Here is a 17018-nt window from a genome sequence, read left to right on the forward strand (position 1 = left end):
AATTCTTAGAATTGCAAAAATAGATAATTATCAGTTTATTACCCATCATGATGAATGCAAAGTTGCCTCTTAAAGATTTTTCTATGACATATTAAATGAAAGGTAATATGCATAAACTCATGTGTATGTTTAAAATATGTGCGTTTCATGCACCTTGTTGGTTTTCGTGAGTTTGCATCAGAAATAGCCTTAATCTGCAACTGCACAGCAAAAAAAATGCTTTTCTTACTCAGTATTTTTGTCTTGTTCCCAGTCCAAACACCTAAAAATTCTTAAAACAAGAAGTATTTACTAGACAAGCAAAAGTAACTGTCTTGTTTTGGGGGGAAAAAAAATCAAAATTTAAAGAGTTTTTTTGGTGAAAATAATCTGCCAATGAGTTAAGTAAAATAATGTTGTTTTAAGATAATTTTTCTTACCCCACTGGCTGCTTATTTAGCTTATTTAAGGCAAAAACTCTCTTAATTTTTAGTTAATTTTTCCCAAAACAAGACAATTACTTTTGCTTGTCTAGTAAATACTTCTTGTTTTAAGAATTTTTAAATGTTTGGACTGGGAACAAGACAAAAATACTAAGTAAGAAAAGCATTTTTTTGCATTGTGATATCTAAATGAGTATATTACATAAGTAGATCAACTTTTACATGACCTGGGGCATGATTTATCCCACTTTACCTGTTTTATACTGGTATTTCTGCTCGGTGGGCGAGGTCGGACTCTGCGGTTTGATGTTTTCAGCATCAAGTTTATCTTCTTTCTCCTCCCATGTCTCATCCACATCTTCAGGAGGGGGCGGAGCTACAGGGGCAATGTTCTCTGGCTCCGCCTTCACTGCAGGCACGACCTCTGGCTCAGGTGGCGTGGGCTTTGAAATAAGACAACAGATAACGGTTACCTTTTAAAAAAGGCCTATTCACACCGAACGAACACACCGTATGCTTACCGACCAGGGCGAAGCGATTAATCGAAATCCAACCGCAATCGTGATTTGGCTTGTGCGATTATGAAAGTGTAAAGGCTGCGATTTTAATTTAAAGCGGTGGTGTCATGCGATTTGACTTTTGTAACTTTAGTTAGTGTGTATTGTCGCTGCTTGAGCATAAACAGTCTCTGCAAAGTTCCAGCGCTGAAAGTTCAATGCAAACGGAGATATTGTCTTTTAAAGTTACGGCAGTTTATTGCCTACAAAAACGGCCGGTTTGGACTACAACGAGCTTCTTCCTGGGTTGGTGACATCATAAACCCTCACTAGTCTCCGCAGATGTGACTTCTGCCCGTAATGGGAAGGGGCGTGGCGTTTCCAGGACAACCTGTGCTTGGCACTTCAGCCAATCAAAATACAGGAAACTACATTTGGCCATCTGACCAATCTAAGACCATTGCGTTTTTCAGAGGGATGGGCTTCATAGAAGCAGGAAGCAGACGAGCCGTTCAGAGGAGACAGCGGTGTGGAATAAAGGGAGAATAGAAGAAAAATACAGCGTTTAAAAAAAAAAAGTATTAAGACATGTTATACTGCGCCCCATAAACACAACCAAGCCTAGAAAAAAACATGCAACCATCCCTTTAATAAATATATGCACAGTGTGTGTGTGTGTGTGTATGTGAGAGAAGAGTGGCTCTGTGTTCCGCAGTAAACGCTGCTCTGACTTGAGTCGCTTATAACGTGAGTTTGAAAACGCAACACACGTCAAACATCTTCACGAACTAGTGATGCGAAGCATTCATAAATCTGTTAAAATACCTTAGTTAATAACACGTTTACTCACTTCATATCGTCAGTGATAAAGTCTGTCAATTACCACCTCATTTTAATAAACTTTATATAATACCGAGAAGGCTTGATGAACCCAATGCACCATATATTATCGCAGTCGCTTGTTGTCTTCATGTTTAATCAAAGCGTGTCTTGTTCTTGATTTTGCATACCTCCTGAAATTGATATCACAGATAAAAAGCAAGATTTTTATAATAATATTATTTTATAAATAATGAATCCTTAGACCTTTCTGCATGTTGACAGGTAACCCTGCAGTTTTTTATAAAATATTTTTTTTTCTGTAAAATATAAATATAATTATATTCATTTTAAATACTCTACTTTTAATTTTCAATAAAGAAAATGCTATTGAAATAGTGATATTATGAATAGTGAATATGTGTGTGTGTGTGTGTATGTGTATATATATATACATATATATATACACATACATACATACATACATACATACATACACACATATATATATATATACACACACATATACACACACACACACACGCATATACACACACACACACACACACACACACACACACACACACACACACACACACACACACACACACACACACACACGCTGAAAATAATACTAATACTAAAAACAATTGTTATTATCATTATCCCCATCACTTTATCCCTCAATATTAGTTCCATGCTAAAAGACAAATCTATAACATTTTACTGATGGGTTGATTTTGTGAAATGCCTGTAAATGGTTTAAAAAGTGTGTGCTCTGGGATTCACATCGCTCACTGCACAGCAAGTTGTTCTGCATAAACGCATGTGCCAAATGTACATTACGAACAGGCCTTGGACTGGGCTACTGTTATTGAATGAAAACAAAGAGAAGCAGTTTGTGGGCATAAAACAGCTGGCGTTCATCTACACACCTCTTTGAAGGCATCAAGAAGATCTCCCGCCTCCTTCTTGTTCAGGTCTTTCATTTTTCTCTTCTTCTTTGGCACAGAAATCGCTGCAAATAAACAAACACAGGCTGAGTATGAAGACATATAAACAGACAGCGTGGCTGCATCAGATTCCAGCAGAGGAGAGAGCTTCAGGCCAGAAACACACAAATGCTAATGCCTGGTCAATGCTGCCTCATTTAACATACAGCATTTAACCTGTTCTTCTCTATTAGAGCTGCACGATTAATCATTAAAGGGTTACTTCAGTGATTTAACATTGAGATTTGTATTTAAACAGCGTCGTTACTGTAGTAGAAATGTGAAAATTTTTGAATTTGGTGCCTAGACTGAGAGCGAAAATGTATTAATAGTCTTATGGGGATGAAAGACTACAACTCCCAGAATGCACTTGCTTCGCTGCCCTATGAGGCCACTCCCAAAGCCACCGCTACTGGATCACTTTACCACTGCGTTCATCTTCATAAAATCAGTTCAGTTAGAGAACAGACACTACAATTAAAAGCTGAAGGTGTGTGTTCAATATAATGTGAGTGAGCCGAGCGAGTCACGGCACAAACGCGGCAGGAGTCAGATTACATTAATCACGAGAGCCAGGGCCGGCGTTTGCTATAGGCGAGCTAGGCGGTTGCCTAGGGCGACAATTGTTTTAGGGGCGCGAGCGCGCTCTAGTGCCGCCCATTACTTCCCATTAAGCATAGAATCGGAACAAGCAAAATACAACCTAATGTTCATAAAACATGATCATCATAGGGCGCCCCCTCAGCCACACGTTTAATTACTTATCAACCTGATTATTAGATTGAATTGATGGTGATTATTGGTTATTAGTTCAGGCGTTAGGTCAGGCAAGTGCTCATCTTGCGCGTTCATCAAAAACGAGGCGTCTAAACCCGCGGGGTGCACAGGGACGGAAAAAGAGAAAGAAAGAAAGAAAAGAAGAAAATCGAAAGAAAGCCCAGTATAGAGGTTAGTCTTCTTATCTCAGCCAATAAGTTGTCAAACAAAATAAAATTACTTAGTATCAATCTTATCAACTAATATTTATTTTATAAATATTATTAATATTGTCACTAAGCTATCACTTGCTAGTTTTCTACATAATTACTATATGTATTGCAAACATAACTTCACTGACAATAATCAATAACCAGTTCGTTATAAATATGGATAACGTATGCATGTTATTTATGAAAAGTACAAACGCTCTCTACGTAGGCGTCGGAAGGAAATTAATACGGCCTCTCGTTTTTTTTTTTTTTACTGGAGCAGCCTAACGAAAGATGCCATATTATTTACATTAAAGACAAATATGCTGTGTGCACCTAAGTCTTTACAGTGGCTGTAGTGTAGTGGTAAGACTCATGTCATCAAGTTGACGCGTATCGATGACGAGGTTCGAATCCGCCTTTTGCCACACTCGCTCTATTCCCTTTTCCCATCACATATAAGATCGGAAAGGCATTTATTTTCAATAAAAAGTGAGAAAATGTGTTTAATAATAAGTGCTTCTCGGTTAGGGGTAGGCCTAGGAAAACAGACATGTGCTGAATTAGAATAGAGACGATAAAAGTGAGTGGGGTGGAGGGGTGGGGGGCGCAAAACTCAATCTCGCCTAGGGCAACCAAAGAGCTAGAGCCGGCCCTGACGAGAGCTGAGGTAGGCGTGGCTAGGAATGCGCGGGACACCGCTTTTGAGAAAATACAGGTCTTTATGTTATTAAATACGGTACGATATCATGATTTTGCACATTTCGGTATATGCCGCTGTTCCGAGGTTCACCGCCAGGTGGCAGTGCGCTACCCAAACTGACGCGAAACCGGCAAATGTGACAACAAAGAGGAACAATATGGATAAAGCAGTTGAATCTCACTCAACACGACGAAAACGAATTAATAAAGAGAGAAGTATAAGTGAAATTTGGAATTGCTTTGCTTATAAAACTTATGAAGAACCATCAAACCTGGCCAAGCATGTGACTAACCTGACTTGAGATCAACAGGTGAGTGCATCATCTGATTTAGACATTTATTCTCTTTTAAAACGGATCAACGCACATACATATAAGATCGAATCATCACGAAATCTGCAGCGGACATTTCAACCAATGACGTTTAGATCTCATAATATTTGACCTATTTACATTCGCGTAGGACATAACCGACTGTGTTTATGTGAATACTCACTAAAGACGGACATTATTTACATAATTGTGTGTATTTGACTGTTTAATGAAACTTAATTTGCAATGCACAAGCTCTTTACAGGCGTGTGTGTTGCAAACTCTCGCTCACAGCTCCTACACCATGGATAACAAAATGCTATGAAATCGCTTACATTAAATTACATTTAAAAATACGTGGGCAAGTGATTTCCTTCAGCTGTCCCAAAAAGAAACGTGAAAATGTTGAATCGGAGCAAGCAGATTCACTCTCCCTGGAAATCATTCGCTCCAGACGCTCTATTCGCGTTTGGTGTGAACGTACCGTAAGACCTTCGTTCATCTTCGGAACACAAATGAAGATATTTTAGTGTAAAGCTGAGAAAGGCTTCAGAAAGGCCTCCATTGGCATTCAGTACATTCACACTCACAAGACCCATAAACGCACTAAAGACGTCGATACAAAGCCCATCTCACTACAGCGGCTGGACAATCATTTGATGAAGCGACGAGAATAGATATTGTGCGCAAAAAAAATCTAAATAATGACTTTATCCACCAAGTTATTGACGTGAACTCGACGCGTGCGTGAGAATATGACGCAGCTCCGCCGTTCATGACCCAGAAGAGGAGGAGCCGGTATCGCGTGAGTTCACGTCAGAGACTGACACGGAAGACAATAACTTGGCGGATAAAGTCATTATTTCGATTTTTTTTTGCGCACAATAACTATTTTCGTCGCATTGTAACATTATTGTGCAGCCGCTGTAGTGAGATGGGCTTTGTATCGACGTCTTTAGTGCCTTTATGGGTCTTGTGAGTGTGAATGTACTGAATGCCACTGGAGGCCTTTCTGAAGCCTTTCTCAGCTTTACACTAAAATATCTTCATTTGTGTTCTGAAGATGAACGAAGGTCTTACGGGTGTCCAACGACATGACGGTGAGTAATTAATGAAATCATTTTCATTTTTGGGTGAACTAACCCTTTAACTATCATAGGAATTAATTTGAGAAGTTGAAATACTCACTTTGCTCCGCACTGCTCCGTTTATATGAATGAGTACGATCCCACCCCCCTATGGACGGGTTGAAAACATGTGGAAATAGCTCCTCTACTGGCTGTAGTCTTTAGCTTCTGACCAATAAATCCTCAGATGACGCAAAATGACGATATTTGCGTCATCAGAGGACTTTTTCCAGAAATAAAATGCCTAAATCTCTCGTCTCATATGAGGTGGGAAGTACAATCATTTGAATACACTCCAGGGTTTCTACTGATACAAAGCCATATGCTAATCGCTGAAGTAACCCTTTAAAAGATGGTGATCTCGACTCAAGTGATTTTCCTGTGTCTATTAACCCTTTAACCCTTGTATGGTGTTCGGGTCTGTTGGACCCGGTTTCATTTTTTATCAAAAGAAAAATGATACGACTAATTTTTTCAAACTGAGACTCATTGGCCTTGGCTCATTTTCTGTGAGGAATATTTATCAGAACACGTTTTCAACACACTGTACACCCCCCCTACACATTTATATTACACACAGGATGTTCGGGTCCACTGGACCCGGGGCTAATAAAAGTGTGGTAATTGTTGGTCCTGTGTACCTTTACTCTGTCCTCCTCCTGTCAGGGCCTGCTGTTAGTGTGTGTGTGTTGATGTATATGGTTTATGAGGACACAAATGTGTATAATGACATGGGTATTACAATGTAAACATGGTTTATGACGACATCTGTGTCCTCATACTAAAACATACTAAATGGTGTTTTTTTGAAATTCAAAAAAATCTAAAGTTTTCTGTGATGGGTAGGGTTAGTGTGGGGGATAGATTATACAGTTTGTACATTAGAAAAACCAGTATGCCTATAGAGAGGAACCATACACCACATATCCAAGTGTGCGTGTATGTGTGTGTGGGGGGGTTGTGTGTGGTCGTGTGTGTGTTATGGTTGTGTGTGTGTGTGTGTGGTGTGTGTGTATGTGTGTGTGTGTGTGTGTGTATGTGTGTGCATGTGAGAGAGTAGCTACAAGAATGAGTTTTGTTTCTACCCCTGCCGTTCCCACACGAGGTTGCACTTCTTAAATGTGATCTAACAAAGGTAAAGAGAAAATATTAACCATATATGCTGTTTACATTGCTTGTAATTGGGATGAAGTAAACATCTGTTGAGCATTTTAACACAACATTTTAGATTGAGTTGAATTAAAAACCCAAAAATGTAGCGGGTCCCCCAGACCCACGAACACTGGCTGAGTAACAAAAATATGAACACCACACAAGGGTTAACAGAATCAGATCTGAGTTGGTGCTGATCCAGAGAGAGAGCAGTTGTCATGTATACATATCAAACAAAGTGTTATTTCTGTGTTACAATAATTAAAATGATCACAGAAGTACTGGGATAGAAGTTTGCACTATGTAGTATTGTAGCAAACTTTTGAAAACTACTGAAATAAACATGCTGAAAATCACACTGCCGTACACACCTTGTAAAGTACTCTCAGAGGGTGTGGTCTGTGTAGTGGGCGTGTCCTCTCGCTCTTCTGTCGGAGGGGGGGTGGCTTTAGAAACTGACCCAATAACCTCCGAAGGGGAAGCGGCTTCCCTCAAAAGTGGCTCAGGGGTTTCCTTGGCAGTGAGTGAAGGCGTTTCCTTGACGACAAGCAGGGTTTCCAGGACTTGTTTTGTAGGCGTCTCCTTGACATCAGGCGTTTCCTTGACGACAGTCTCCAGCGCAAGGGCTTCTGCATCAACCGCTGTAGGCATTTCCTTGGCAACCACAGGGATGGTTGCCTTGACAACCACAGGGACGGTTGTCTTGACGACAGGAGCAGGGGTCTCCTTGACGACGGTAGAGTCGATCTCCTTGACGATAGGAGCGGCGATCTCCTTGATAATAGGAAGATCGGTCTCCTTGACGACTGGATGGGGGGTCTCCTTGACGACGGGAACAGGAGTCTCCCTGACGACAGGAACGGGGGTCGCCTTGACAACAGGAACGGGGGTCGACTTGACGACGGGTAGGGGGGTCGCCTTGACGACGGGAACGGGGGTCTCCTTGACGACGGGAACAGGGCTCTCCTTGACAGGGGTCTCCTTGACGACTGGGACAGGGGTCTCCTTGACAACAAGAACAGGCGTGTCCTTGACGACAGGAAGATGGGTCTCCCTGACGACGGGAACAGGGGTCTCCTTGACAACCGGAGCAATAGTCTCCTTGACAACCGGAGGAACAAGGTCCTTGACAACTGTAGGAGTAGGCTCCTTGAAAACAGGAGCTGGCACTTCCTTAACAACCGCAACAGGGGTCTCCTTGACAACCGGAGGAGGGACAGTCCTATCAGGGATTTGCGTAGTAACCGGTGGTGCTTCTTTAGTGACGTCAGGCTCAGCAATAGGGCTGATGTCTCTTGCTGGGACTCCATTGAACAGCTGGAGCTCTTCCGGCTGTACTATTGGGGACTCCAGCGCAGACTCTAGCCGGGGGGCGGGGACAGGAAGCGTTACAGTCATTGGCCCCTCCTCTTTACTCTTAGTGGGTGTGGTTTCTGCACCATTAGAGGGGGGCGGTTCCACCAGAGTGGGCGTCACGTGCGCCTCGTCTGCAGGTGCTAGGGGCGGAGCATCTACCGTATCGCTAATTGGACTGGTAGGGGGCGGAGTCGACGGGGTGTCGGGAAACGGGCTTTCACCTGGAGGGATGGGAAACTCCGCCCTGGTTGTCATCATGACCGCAGGTGTGGCGTTGTCACCGTTGGGCTTTGTTAAAAAAAATAAAAATTCATTATATATTATTTATATGAAACCAGATTATCAAAGTCACAACTTCGATTTAAATATACTTATGATTAAATATGATTCTGAATCATTAAATGGCATTGAGCTCAACGACAGCTAATCACTGTTTGAAGACAATGTTAAATAAAACAAAATAGAAAAACAATTCTCAGTGACTTCTCTTAAAAAACTGCAATTTTTGACTAGCACGCAAGCAGCACTGAGGGTTAATTTTGGTAATTTTTGACTGACACACCAGTAACATGTCAGATTAAATAGATATTTGTGTGGTTTGGGTTTCAGAGATATTTAGATAACTATTAAAGTGTTCACGTTTCCTTGAACATACTTAGCTATTAGAGCTATTTAATTACTCAAGTTTTTTTTCTTTAAAAATGTAAGCATTTAAACTGATATAATAGCATATATCAGTTTAAATATTTTTAGTTTAAAATATTTTCATATTAGTTTTATATTATATGCTGTTATAATTATATTATATTGTAAGCCTAATAAAGAATTTACCTCACATGGGGATTGTTTATGGATCCTTGCCATTAAAAAGTAAAAAACAAAAAACAAAACCTGATATAAAAAATATTAGAAATCCATAAGCAATAAACAACCAAAGTTTGATGGTTTAATGCATGCCATCTTGGTGTAACTGCTTAATTTTTTTCATACATTATATTATAAAGAATGACTGTTTTGGGGGAGCTTTTTAATACATTTTCTTGGTAAAGAAGATTTGTACAGTTAACAGCATTGCAAAAAAAAAGTGATTAATTTGACTTCTGAATTAACTGCTTTTAAAAAAAAATGTTTTTATATATCAGTAAGTTACATCAAGGGTTAAATAAAATAGAAATGGCACGTTAAAGTTTGAAGTTATAACTGCAAGATGAAACCACTTTGTGTGCGTGTTTACGTATGCTGTACAGGTCTGGTATAAAGAATGTTTTTGCTCAGCTGAACAAAATGTCCGCCCAATAGAGAAAAGTTTTGCTCAGCGAGAAAAGAAATTAGAGGGAACATTGCACACAAGCAGCACTAAGGGTTAATTACGATAATTTTTTAATGGCTCATAAGCGGCACTGCGGATTAATTACAAATTTTTTTGAATGTCACAAACAGCACAGGGTTAATTTCATTAATTTTTGAATTTCACAAGCAGCACTGAGGGTTAATTATGGTAATTTTGAATGGCACAAGCACCACTGAGGGTTAATTACGGTAATTTTGAATGGCACAAGCAGCACTGAGGGTTAATTACGGTATTTTTGAATGGCACAAGCAGCACTGAGGGTTAATTAGGGTAATTTTGAATGGCACAAGCAGCACTGAGGGTTAATTACGGTAATTTTGAATGGCACAAGCAGCACTGAGGGTTAATTACGGTAATTTTGAATGGCACAAGCAGCACTGAGGGTTAATTACGGTAATTTTGAATGGCTCATAAGCAGCACTGAGGGTTAATTACGGTATTTTTGAATGGCACAAGCAGCACTGAGGGTTAATTACGGTAATTTTGAATGGCACAAGCAGCACTGAGGGTTAATTACGGTAATTTTGAATGGCACAAGCAGCACTGAGGGTTAATTATGGTAATTTTGAATGGCACACCAGCAGCACTGAGGGTTAATTACGGTAATTTTGAATGGCACAAGCAGCACTGAGGGTTAATTATGGTAATTTTTGAATGGCACAAGCAGCACTGAGGGTTAATTACGGTTATTTTTAAATGGCTCATAAGCAGCACTGCAGGTTAATTACGAACATTTTTGAATGTCACAAACAGCACAGGGTTAATTACAGTATTTTTTGAATGGCACACAAGCAGCACTGAGGGTTAATTACGGTAATTTTTGACTGGCACAAGCAGGACTGAGGGTTAATTACGGTAATGACTGGCAAAAGGAGCACTGAGGGTTAATTACGGTAATGACTGGCACATGAGCAGCAGAGTTAATTACGGTAACTTTTGAATGGCTCATAAGCAGCACTGAGGGTTAATTATGGTAATTTTTTAAATGGCACAATCAACACTGAGGGTTAATTACGGGAATTTTTGACTGGCACACGAGCAGCACTGAGGATTAATTACGGTGATTTTTGACTGGCACACGAGTACCACTGAGGGTTAATTACGGTAATTTTTGCCTGGCATGAGCAGCACTGAGGGTTAATTACGGTAATTTTTGACTGGCACACGGGCAGCACTGAGGGTTAATTACGGTAATTTTTGACTGGCACACGAGCAGCACTGAGGGTTAATTACGGTAATTTTTGATTGGCACACGAGCAGCACTGAGGGTTAATTACGGTAATTTTTGAGCTGCACGCGAGCGGCTGACTCAATTTGGTCTCTCCAAAAATGTTTAATTTGATAGATTATCGGACAAGATGTCAATTCATAAAATAATTAGCTGTCCTTTCACAGGTAAATCATGACCCAGAACATGTCATGATGACAATAACCCAAACATATAATTGCATGTAATTAAATTAAATCCGCATCAGTATTGATGCAAATGTGACTCAATGAAAGCAATTTGGTGCTGTAAGTCATGAGGGTGTGTAAAGTTGTGCGTTTAGGTGTGTGTAAGTTACCTGTGGAGGTGTCGGTGTCAAGCCACTGCGACCTCCTGACATGATCTCTTCTGTGATGTCACGACCTCCCTGATTAGGGTCTCTGATCCGGATCTAGAGAGAAAACACGAAACAAAAAGATTAAGAACATGACACGAGTTAACATGCAGCACATGGAAAAGTAAAGAAGACGATATGAACAACAGGAACAAAACAACAGCGAGAGATTTAATCCAAGAAGCATTTATCAGTGCTGTGAGAGACAAAATATGCTGTGAATGTCTCTGGCAAACACACACACACACACACAAAGTGGAGCACCTTATAAAGAAGAGAATGCATAGGAGCCTGGAAAACTTTCACACAGTCTCTTAAAACTCAATGCAGTCTGTTTGTCCAACTTATCTATCGCAATGAATTATATATTAGCTTACCAGCTCAACGAGACAAACACCCACACACACACACACACACACACACGCATGAGACAGCACATTCCCTACCTTCCTCCCCCCGGACGGAGAGGTTGAGCTCTGCTAGGCCCGGCTCATCCTGGGGCTGTAGTTTAAACTCAGCCTAACTCAGACACACTAAACAGGGCAGCACAGTCACACACGGCCTGGGCCAACGTGGGCCTCAAACTCTCTCACGTACAGGAGAGAAGGGAAGGAAAAACAGAGTGAGAGAGAGAGAGAGAGTTCGGCCTTGTGAAATGAGTGCACAGGAATGTGGAACGCCCACCACACAGAGAGAGAGAGAGCGAGAGAGAGCGAGAGAGAGTGATAGAGAGAGAGAGATGGAGAGAGAGAGAGACGGGGGAGGAGACTGAGAGCCACGTGGAGCCCTAGAACTGAACCCACTGACTTTGGTGTTTTAAGTTGTTTAAAAAAAATGGCTGTCAAATGAATGCACTTCTTTTGAATATATATTATAACAAATGTTTCTTGATCCCTCATCTGAGAATGATTAGTGAAGGATCATGTGACACTGAAGACTGGAGTAATGATGATAAATTCAGCTTTGATCACAGGAATAAATCACACTTTACTATATATTCACAAAGAAAACTTCTGGAATAACATTTCACAATTTTGTATATATTTTTGATCAAATAAATGCAGCTTTGGTGAGCAGAAGAGAATTTCAAAAACATTTAAAAAATCTTACTGACCGAAAACGTTTAAATAGGGCGTCTGAACTAGCCAAAAAACACACACACACACAAAAAAAAACAGATAGTCAACATCAAAATGTTTATTAATAAATCTGATTCTTAATGGTTGAATGCTGTTCATCAGTTTGTTTGAGGATACCTAAAATGTCAAAAATATTTTTTTTTGATTGATTAATTTCTGTTATAAAAAACGATTTCAAAATGTAAAAACGCATGCAAAAAAATTAAATAAAAATTACACAAAATGAAAATATTATAAGTGTAAATCAAAAAATGTAAAGTGCATTTAGAAATTCTAAGCATGATTTAATTTCTTACCCATCCCGGTGTGCATTTTTGACAATTTAGACTTTTAAAAAATCTTATTTCAGCTATTTATCTAATAATTAGGACTTTTAATCATAATTTAGATTAAGCCATTTGACTTTAAATCCATTTTTGTTATTTCATCTCAATTTTTTAAATCCTAATTTCAACTTTTCATCTCACAATGACTCAGCATATCATATTTCTGACTTTTTATCTAACAATGAAGACTTCTAAAATCATATTTTCAACATTTTCATCTTAAAAAGTTGAAATACGTTAGGCTGAGTCATAATTTTATCTCACTATTACGACTTTTAACATCATATTTTCAACATATTGTCAACATCTCTTAATTATAACTATATTAATTGAAATGAGCTGATCAGTAATGTAGTTGAATATTTAGTAAAAATAAAATAAACTCCATATAACGCTCAATCAAGAATGTCAGATTAATGGCAAATGTTGTAGATTAGCAGACAGGCTGTGAACTCGTACAGTAATCAGATGTTTTTAATGAAATGACCCAAAGCATCATTATTGACGGCAAATGCTTCTCAATGATAGCAATAGTGTTCATTCATTCATTCATTATATAATACAACAGTTGCAGCTCTCTCTCTCTCACACACACACACACACACACACACACACACACACACACACACACACACACACACACACAAGCCCATCAGTGTCTCTCGTTTCTCCGCCTCTCTTCCTTCCACAACTTTCACTCAGTTTCTATTTCTCTGAAATGCATTATCACTGACGGACCGAATGCAAGACACAAGAACTCAAAGTCCACTACAGTTTCCCAGCTGTGAGCTCCCAGAGACCCTGATAACAGCAGCAAACACACACTCAACACACCCCACACTAAACCCGCTGATGCTCCACCGCTGTCTTTGGTGGAAATGACCTTTAACCGGCTGTGGAAATATAGCATCAGTTTGGCAAAACAACCGGACCAAAGCATTTTTGTGGTGATGATGCTACTGCTTAAAAAGTCACCATGAAATCAAAATCGACACATTTGGACCCCAATTCATGGGATATCGCAGTATTTATAATAAATGATTCATCCGAGCACATCATTAGTGTGTTAAATCCATGTTCCTGGTAATCTTTAATCAGAATAACTTCATCTCTTCTCTGATGATGAGGGCGGGGCAACCTGTCACTCACATGAGATCAGCCAATAGCAAACCACAACCATCCAATCAATTCCTTACAGACAAAATCAAGCCCCGCCCTACATTTGTTCTTGTTTGCGAAGTGATTCACTCTGATATACGGCACAATAGAGAAGTAAAGACGAGCGCAACTTCCCTTTTATGCCGACTTTAATCATATCATCTGAGCTTTAAGCATATCAAGCGTTCATCAGCACAACCCAAAAGATCCTAAAACTGGTCCAATATTTCAGCAGTCTTGGTATTTTTCCCATAGGGGCTTTAAAAGTCTCTGTTAACATCTTTAGGCTGTTGACATTAAACATCGAATCCCATTTGGAAAATGAATGGGAACTTATGGAACCCGATTATTGAATCCGGTATCACGGCAACAGAAGTTCTAATTCTGAGGTTCCGTCTTTGATGTGCATGATAAACCTGAAAACACAATCTCAACTGCTTTATAAATACCTAATGCTTTCATTTATACTGCAAAAAAATGCTTTTCTTACTTAGCATTTTTGTGGCTAGTCAAAATTTAAAAATTCTTACATTAAAAAACATTTACTAGACAAGTAAAAACCATGTAAATATATATATATATATAAAAAAATAAAAAAAAATTAAAAATTATATATATATATATATATATATATATATATATATATATATATATATAAAAATGTGTCTTGTTTTGGGAAAAAATAACTCAAAATTAAGAGAGTTTTTGCTAAAAATAAGCGAAATAATCTGCCAGTGGGGTAAGCAAAATAATGTTCTTTTAAGATTATTTTACTTACCCCACTGGCTAATTATTTTGCATATTTTAGGCTTAAAATCTCTTAATTTTGAGTTTTTCCACCCCAAAACAAGACAATTACTTTTGCTTGTCTAGTAAATACTTCTTGTTTTAAGAGTTGTAGCTGTTTGGACTAGAAACAAGACAAAAATACTAAGTAAGAAAAGCATTTTCTGTAGTGTAGGAGAGGAGCTCTGAACATATCCAGGTCGGAGAGGGATAAACCAAACCAAACGCTTTTAAAAAATGCATTTAAAACACAAGCCAAGCAGACCTTCACCGTGTGTGTCAATGACGAAAGAACAACATTCAGGTTAGATCTCCGCTCACCGCACGACGTTAATCACGTCGACACAGAGAGCCAGTCATCTCAAAGACCCAATTTGCTCCGTTTGTGGCAATCAAAGAGGCATGAAATTAATAAATTAAACTGGTTGGATGACAAACGGCTGACTGAAATGACTGCAGAGCAGAATAAATTGCTGATAAAAATGTCAAAACCAACAACCTTGACAGCAATATTTTCTGGTACTGTAAGAAATCTCAAAACGCATTCACACAAAGAACTAGGGCTGTCACTTTTTATTCGATATTCGAACATGTGAAATAACCGCAATCGAACTTATAAATAAACTATACGGTTTTTAAAGTGCCATGTAGCGCTTTTTTTTATTTATATATATATATATATATATATATATATATATATATATATATATATATATATATATATATATATATATATATAAATAAAACATTTCACCATGTACATGACCTGACCGGATTACTTTTGAGTGTGTGTCCTTATGTGACGTACACCGCGCGCCGCGCTCACACACACCAAGCATGTTGACCAGAGGAAAGTAAATTTTTCTGAGGGATAAACTTTTTATTTCATAAGAAGTTATGAAGATAATGTTGGTATAATGACACTGTCCCTAAACCCATGTAAGCAAACAATCAACTACTTCAACTGCGCCTGACATTAGAATTTATTTTTTCTGAGATGATTATTACACTTTACAACAAATAAATAGCTTTTATAAAACCGTATTATTCCCAGTGGCCGTTGAGAGTTGCTATGGCATCCGTAAACACATCCAGCTGCTGGAGAGGACGGCGTCGACATCTGATGCCGTAGACAAACTGAGAGCTGTGATGATTGTATAGTGGCTCTTCATATCGATTAACTTGATAACCTGCTGCTTCGAACATTTAAGCCTAGTTCACACTGCCCGATTTTTGCCCCGATTTTGAGTCGCCGACAGGTTTTGTGAAATCGCCGACAAATACCCGAGATCATCGGCAAACCGGTGCTCGTGCACGCGAGTGACAATCACGCAGTGTGAAGGATCACAGACGCGATCAGAGAGAATCAGAGACGAGTCGCCGACGCCTGTGAGATATTTAGCAGCTAAATATCTGGACCTGTCGCCGATTGAAACTCCTGCTGTGTGAAATGAGTTCAGACTGAAAACTACATTGGCGATGACCGACAGCCAATGAGAGAGAGAGATACAGGGCAGCAGGATGTTCAGGGAGGAGTTATAGACAGAATATCAGTATTTTAATAGATATATTTACAATTCTATCAAACAGAAACAAAGCCCAAACATTTGCACATCCAGCCACAGCAGCAGCGCATTACAAAATTGTTTATTTACCTCAAACTGTCTTTGCAGAACACAATCCTGGCTCCCTCTGTCTCTCCAACAATTCCTTCCGCCATAATCTTTCTCCACAAATCAGCGCACAGTTTGAAGCAAACCTTGTGCAGTTTATCATTTTAATAACAATTCCAAGTCTCGCGCAAGAACTCCGGTCTGACGCACGTGTGATCTCGCGTTGTTTACTTGTCACATCGCACGTATTTGGGAAACGTAGTTTGCGCACGGGAGAGAGAGAGTTGTCGGCGATTCTTCCTCTTGTTCAGTCATGCAGTGTGAACTCCTCTGTCGTCAAACCATCGGTCAGTTTGAACACAGCAGAGACTGAATGATACCCCAGATAGTCATGCAGTGTGAACACAGCAGTGACCCGACGAGTTTGAAAATAGTGCAGTCTGAACTAGGCTTAAGTTAACTATTTATTTTTGCATACAGGCTATCTGTTTATGCTATCCTGTTTATGACTGTCAGACTGTTAAAGCATTTGTGATTGAATCTCAGTTACTACGAATAACGAGATACTCCGAAGATACGTGCTTATAGATATTTGAATACATTGCTTGATATTTGATATCCGTTCGAATTAGATTTTTTTCCCCCAAAATGACAGCCCTACAAAGAACACTGAAGCTGTAAAAGTGTGTCGATTCAGG

General features: G+C 39.4%; 1 protein-coding gene across 5 annotated transcripts in view; it reads right to left on the bottom strand.

The window, feature by feature from the left end:
- Positions 1-17018, bottom strand: part of wu:fb16f03 (eukaryotic translation initiation factor 4 gamma 1) — a 75826-nt gene that overhangs the window by 26170 nt on the left and 32638 nt on the right. For 4 of the 5 annotated variants that reach the window (XM_067451427.1, XM_067451428.1, XM_067451426.1 and 1 more), the window contains 4 exons: positions 11263-11355; positions 7362-8634; positions 2674-2756; positions 676-865 (listed from right to left, as the gene is read on the bottom strand). In XM_067451427.1, the coding sequence (XP_067307528.1) occupies positions 676-865; positions 2674-2756; positions 7362-8634; positions 11263-11355 (1639 nt within the window). Of the gene's footprint in view, positions 1-675; positions 866-2673; positions 2757-7361; positions 8635-11262; positions 11356-11744; positions 11922-17018 lie in introns of those variants that run through there. The other variant, XM_067451430.1, reaches the window with a different exon arrangement.

Source organism: Pseudorasbora parva, chromosome 8, assembly GCF_024679245.1.
Source record: "Pseudorasbora parva isolate DD20220531a chromosome 8, ASM2467924v1, whole genome shotgun sequence".
NCBI lineage: Eukaryota > Metazoa > Chordata > Actinopteri > Cypriniformes > Gobionidae > Pseudorasbora > Pseudorasbora parva.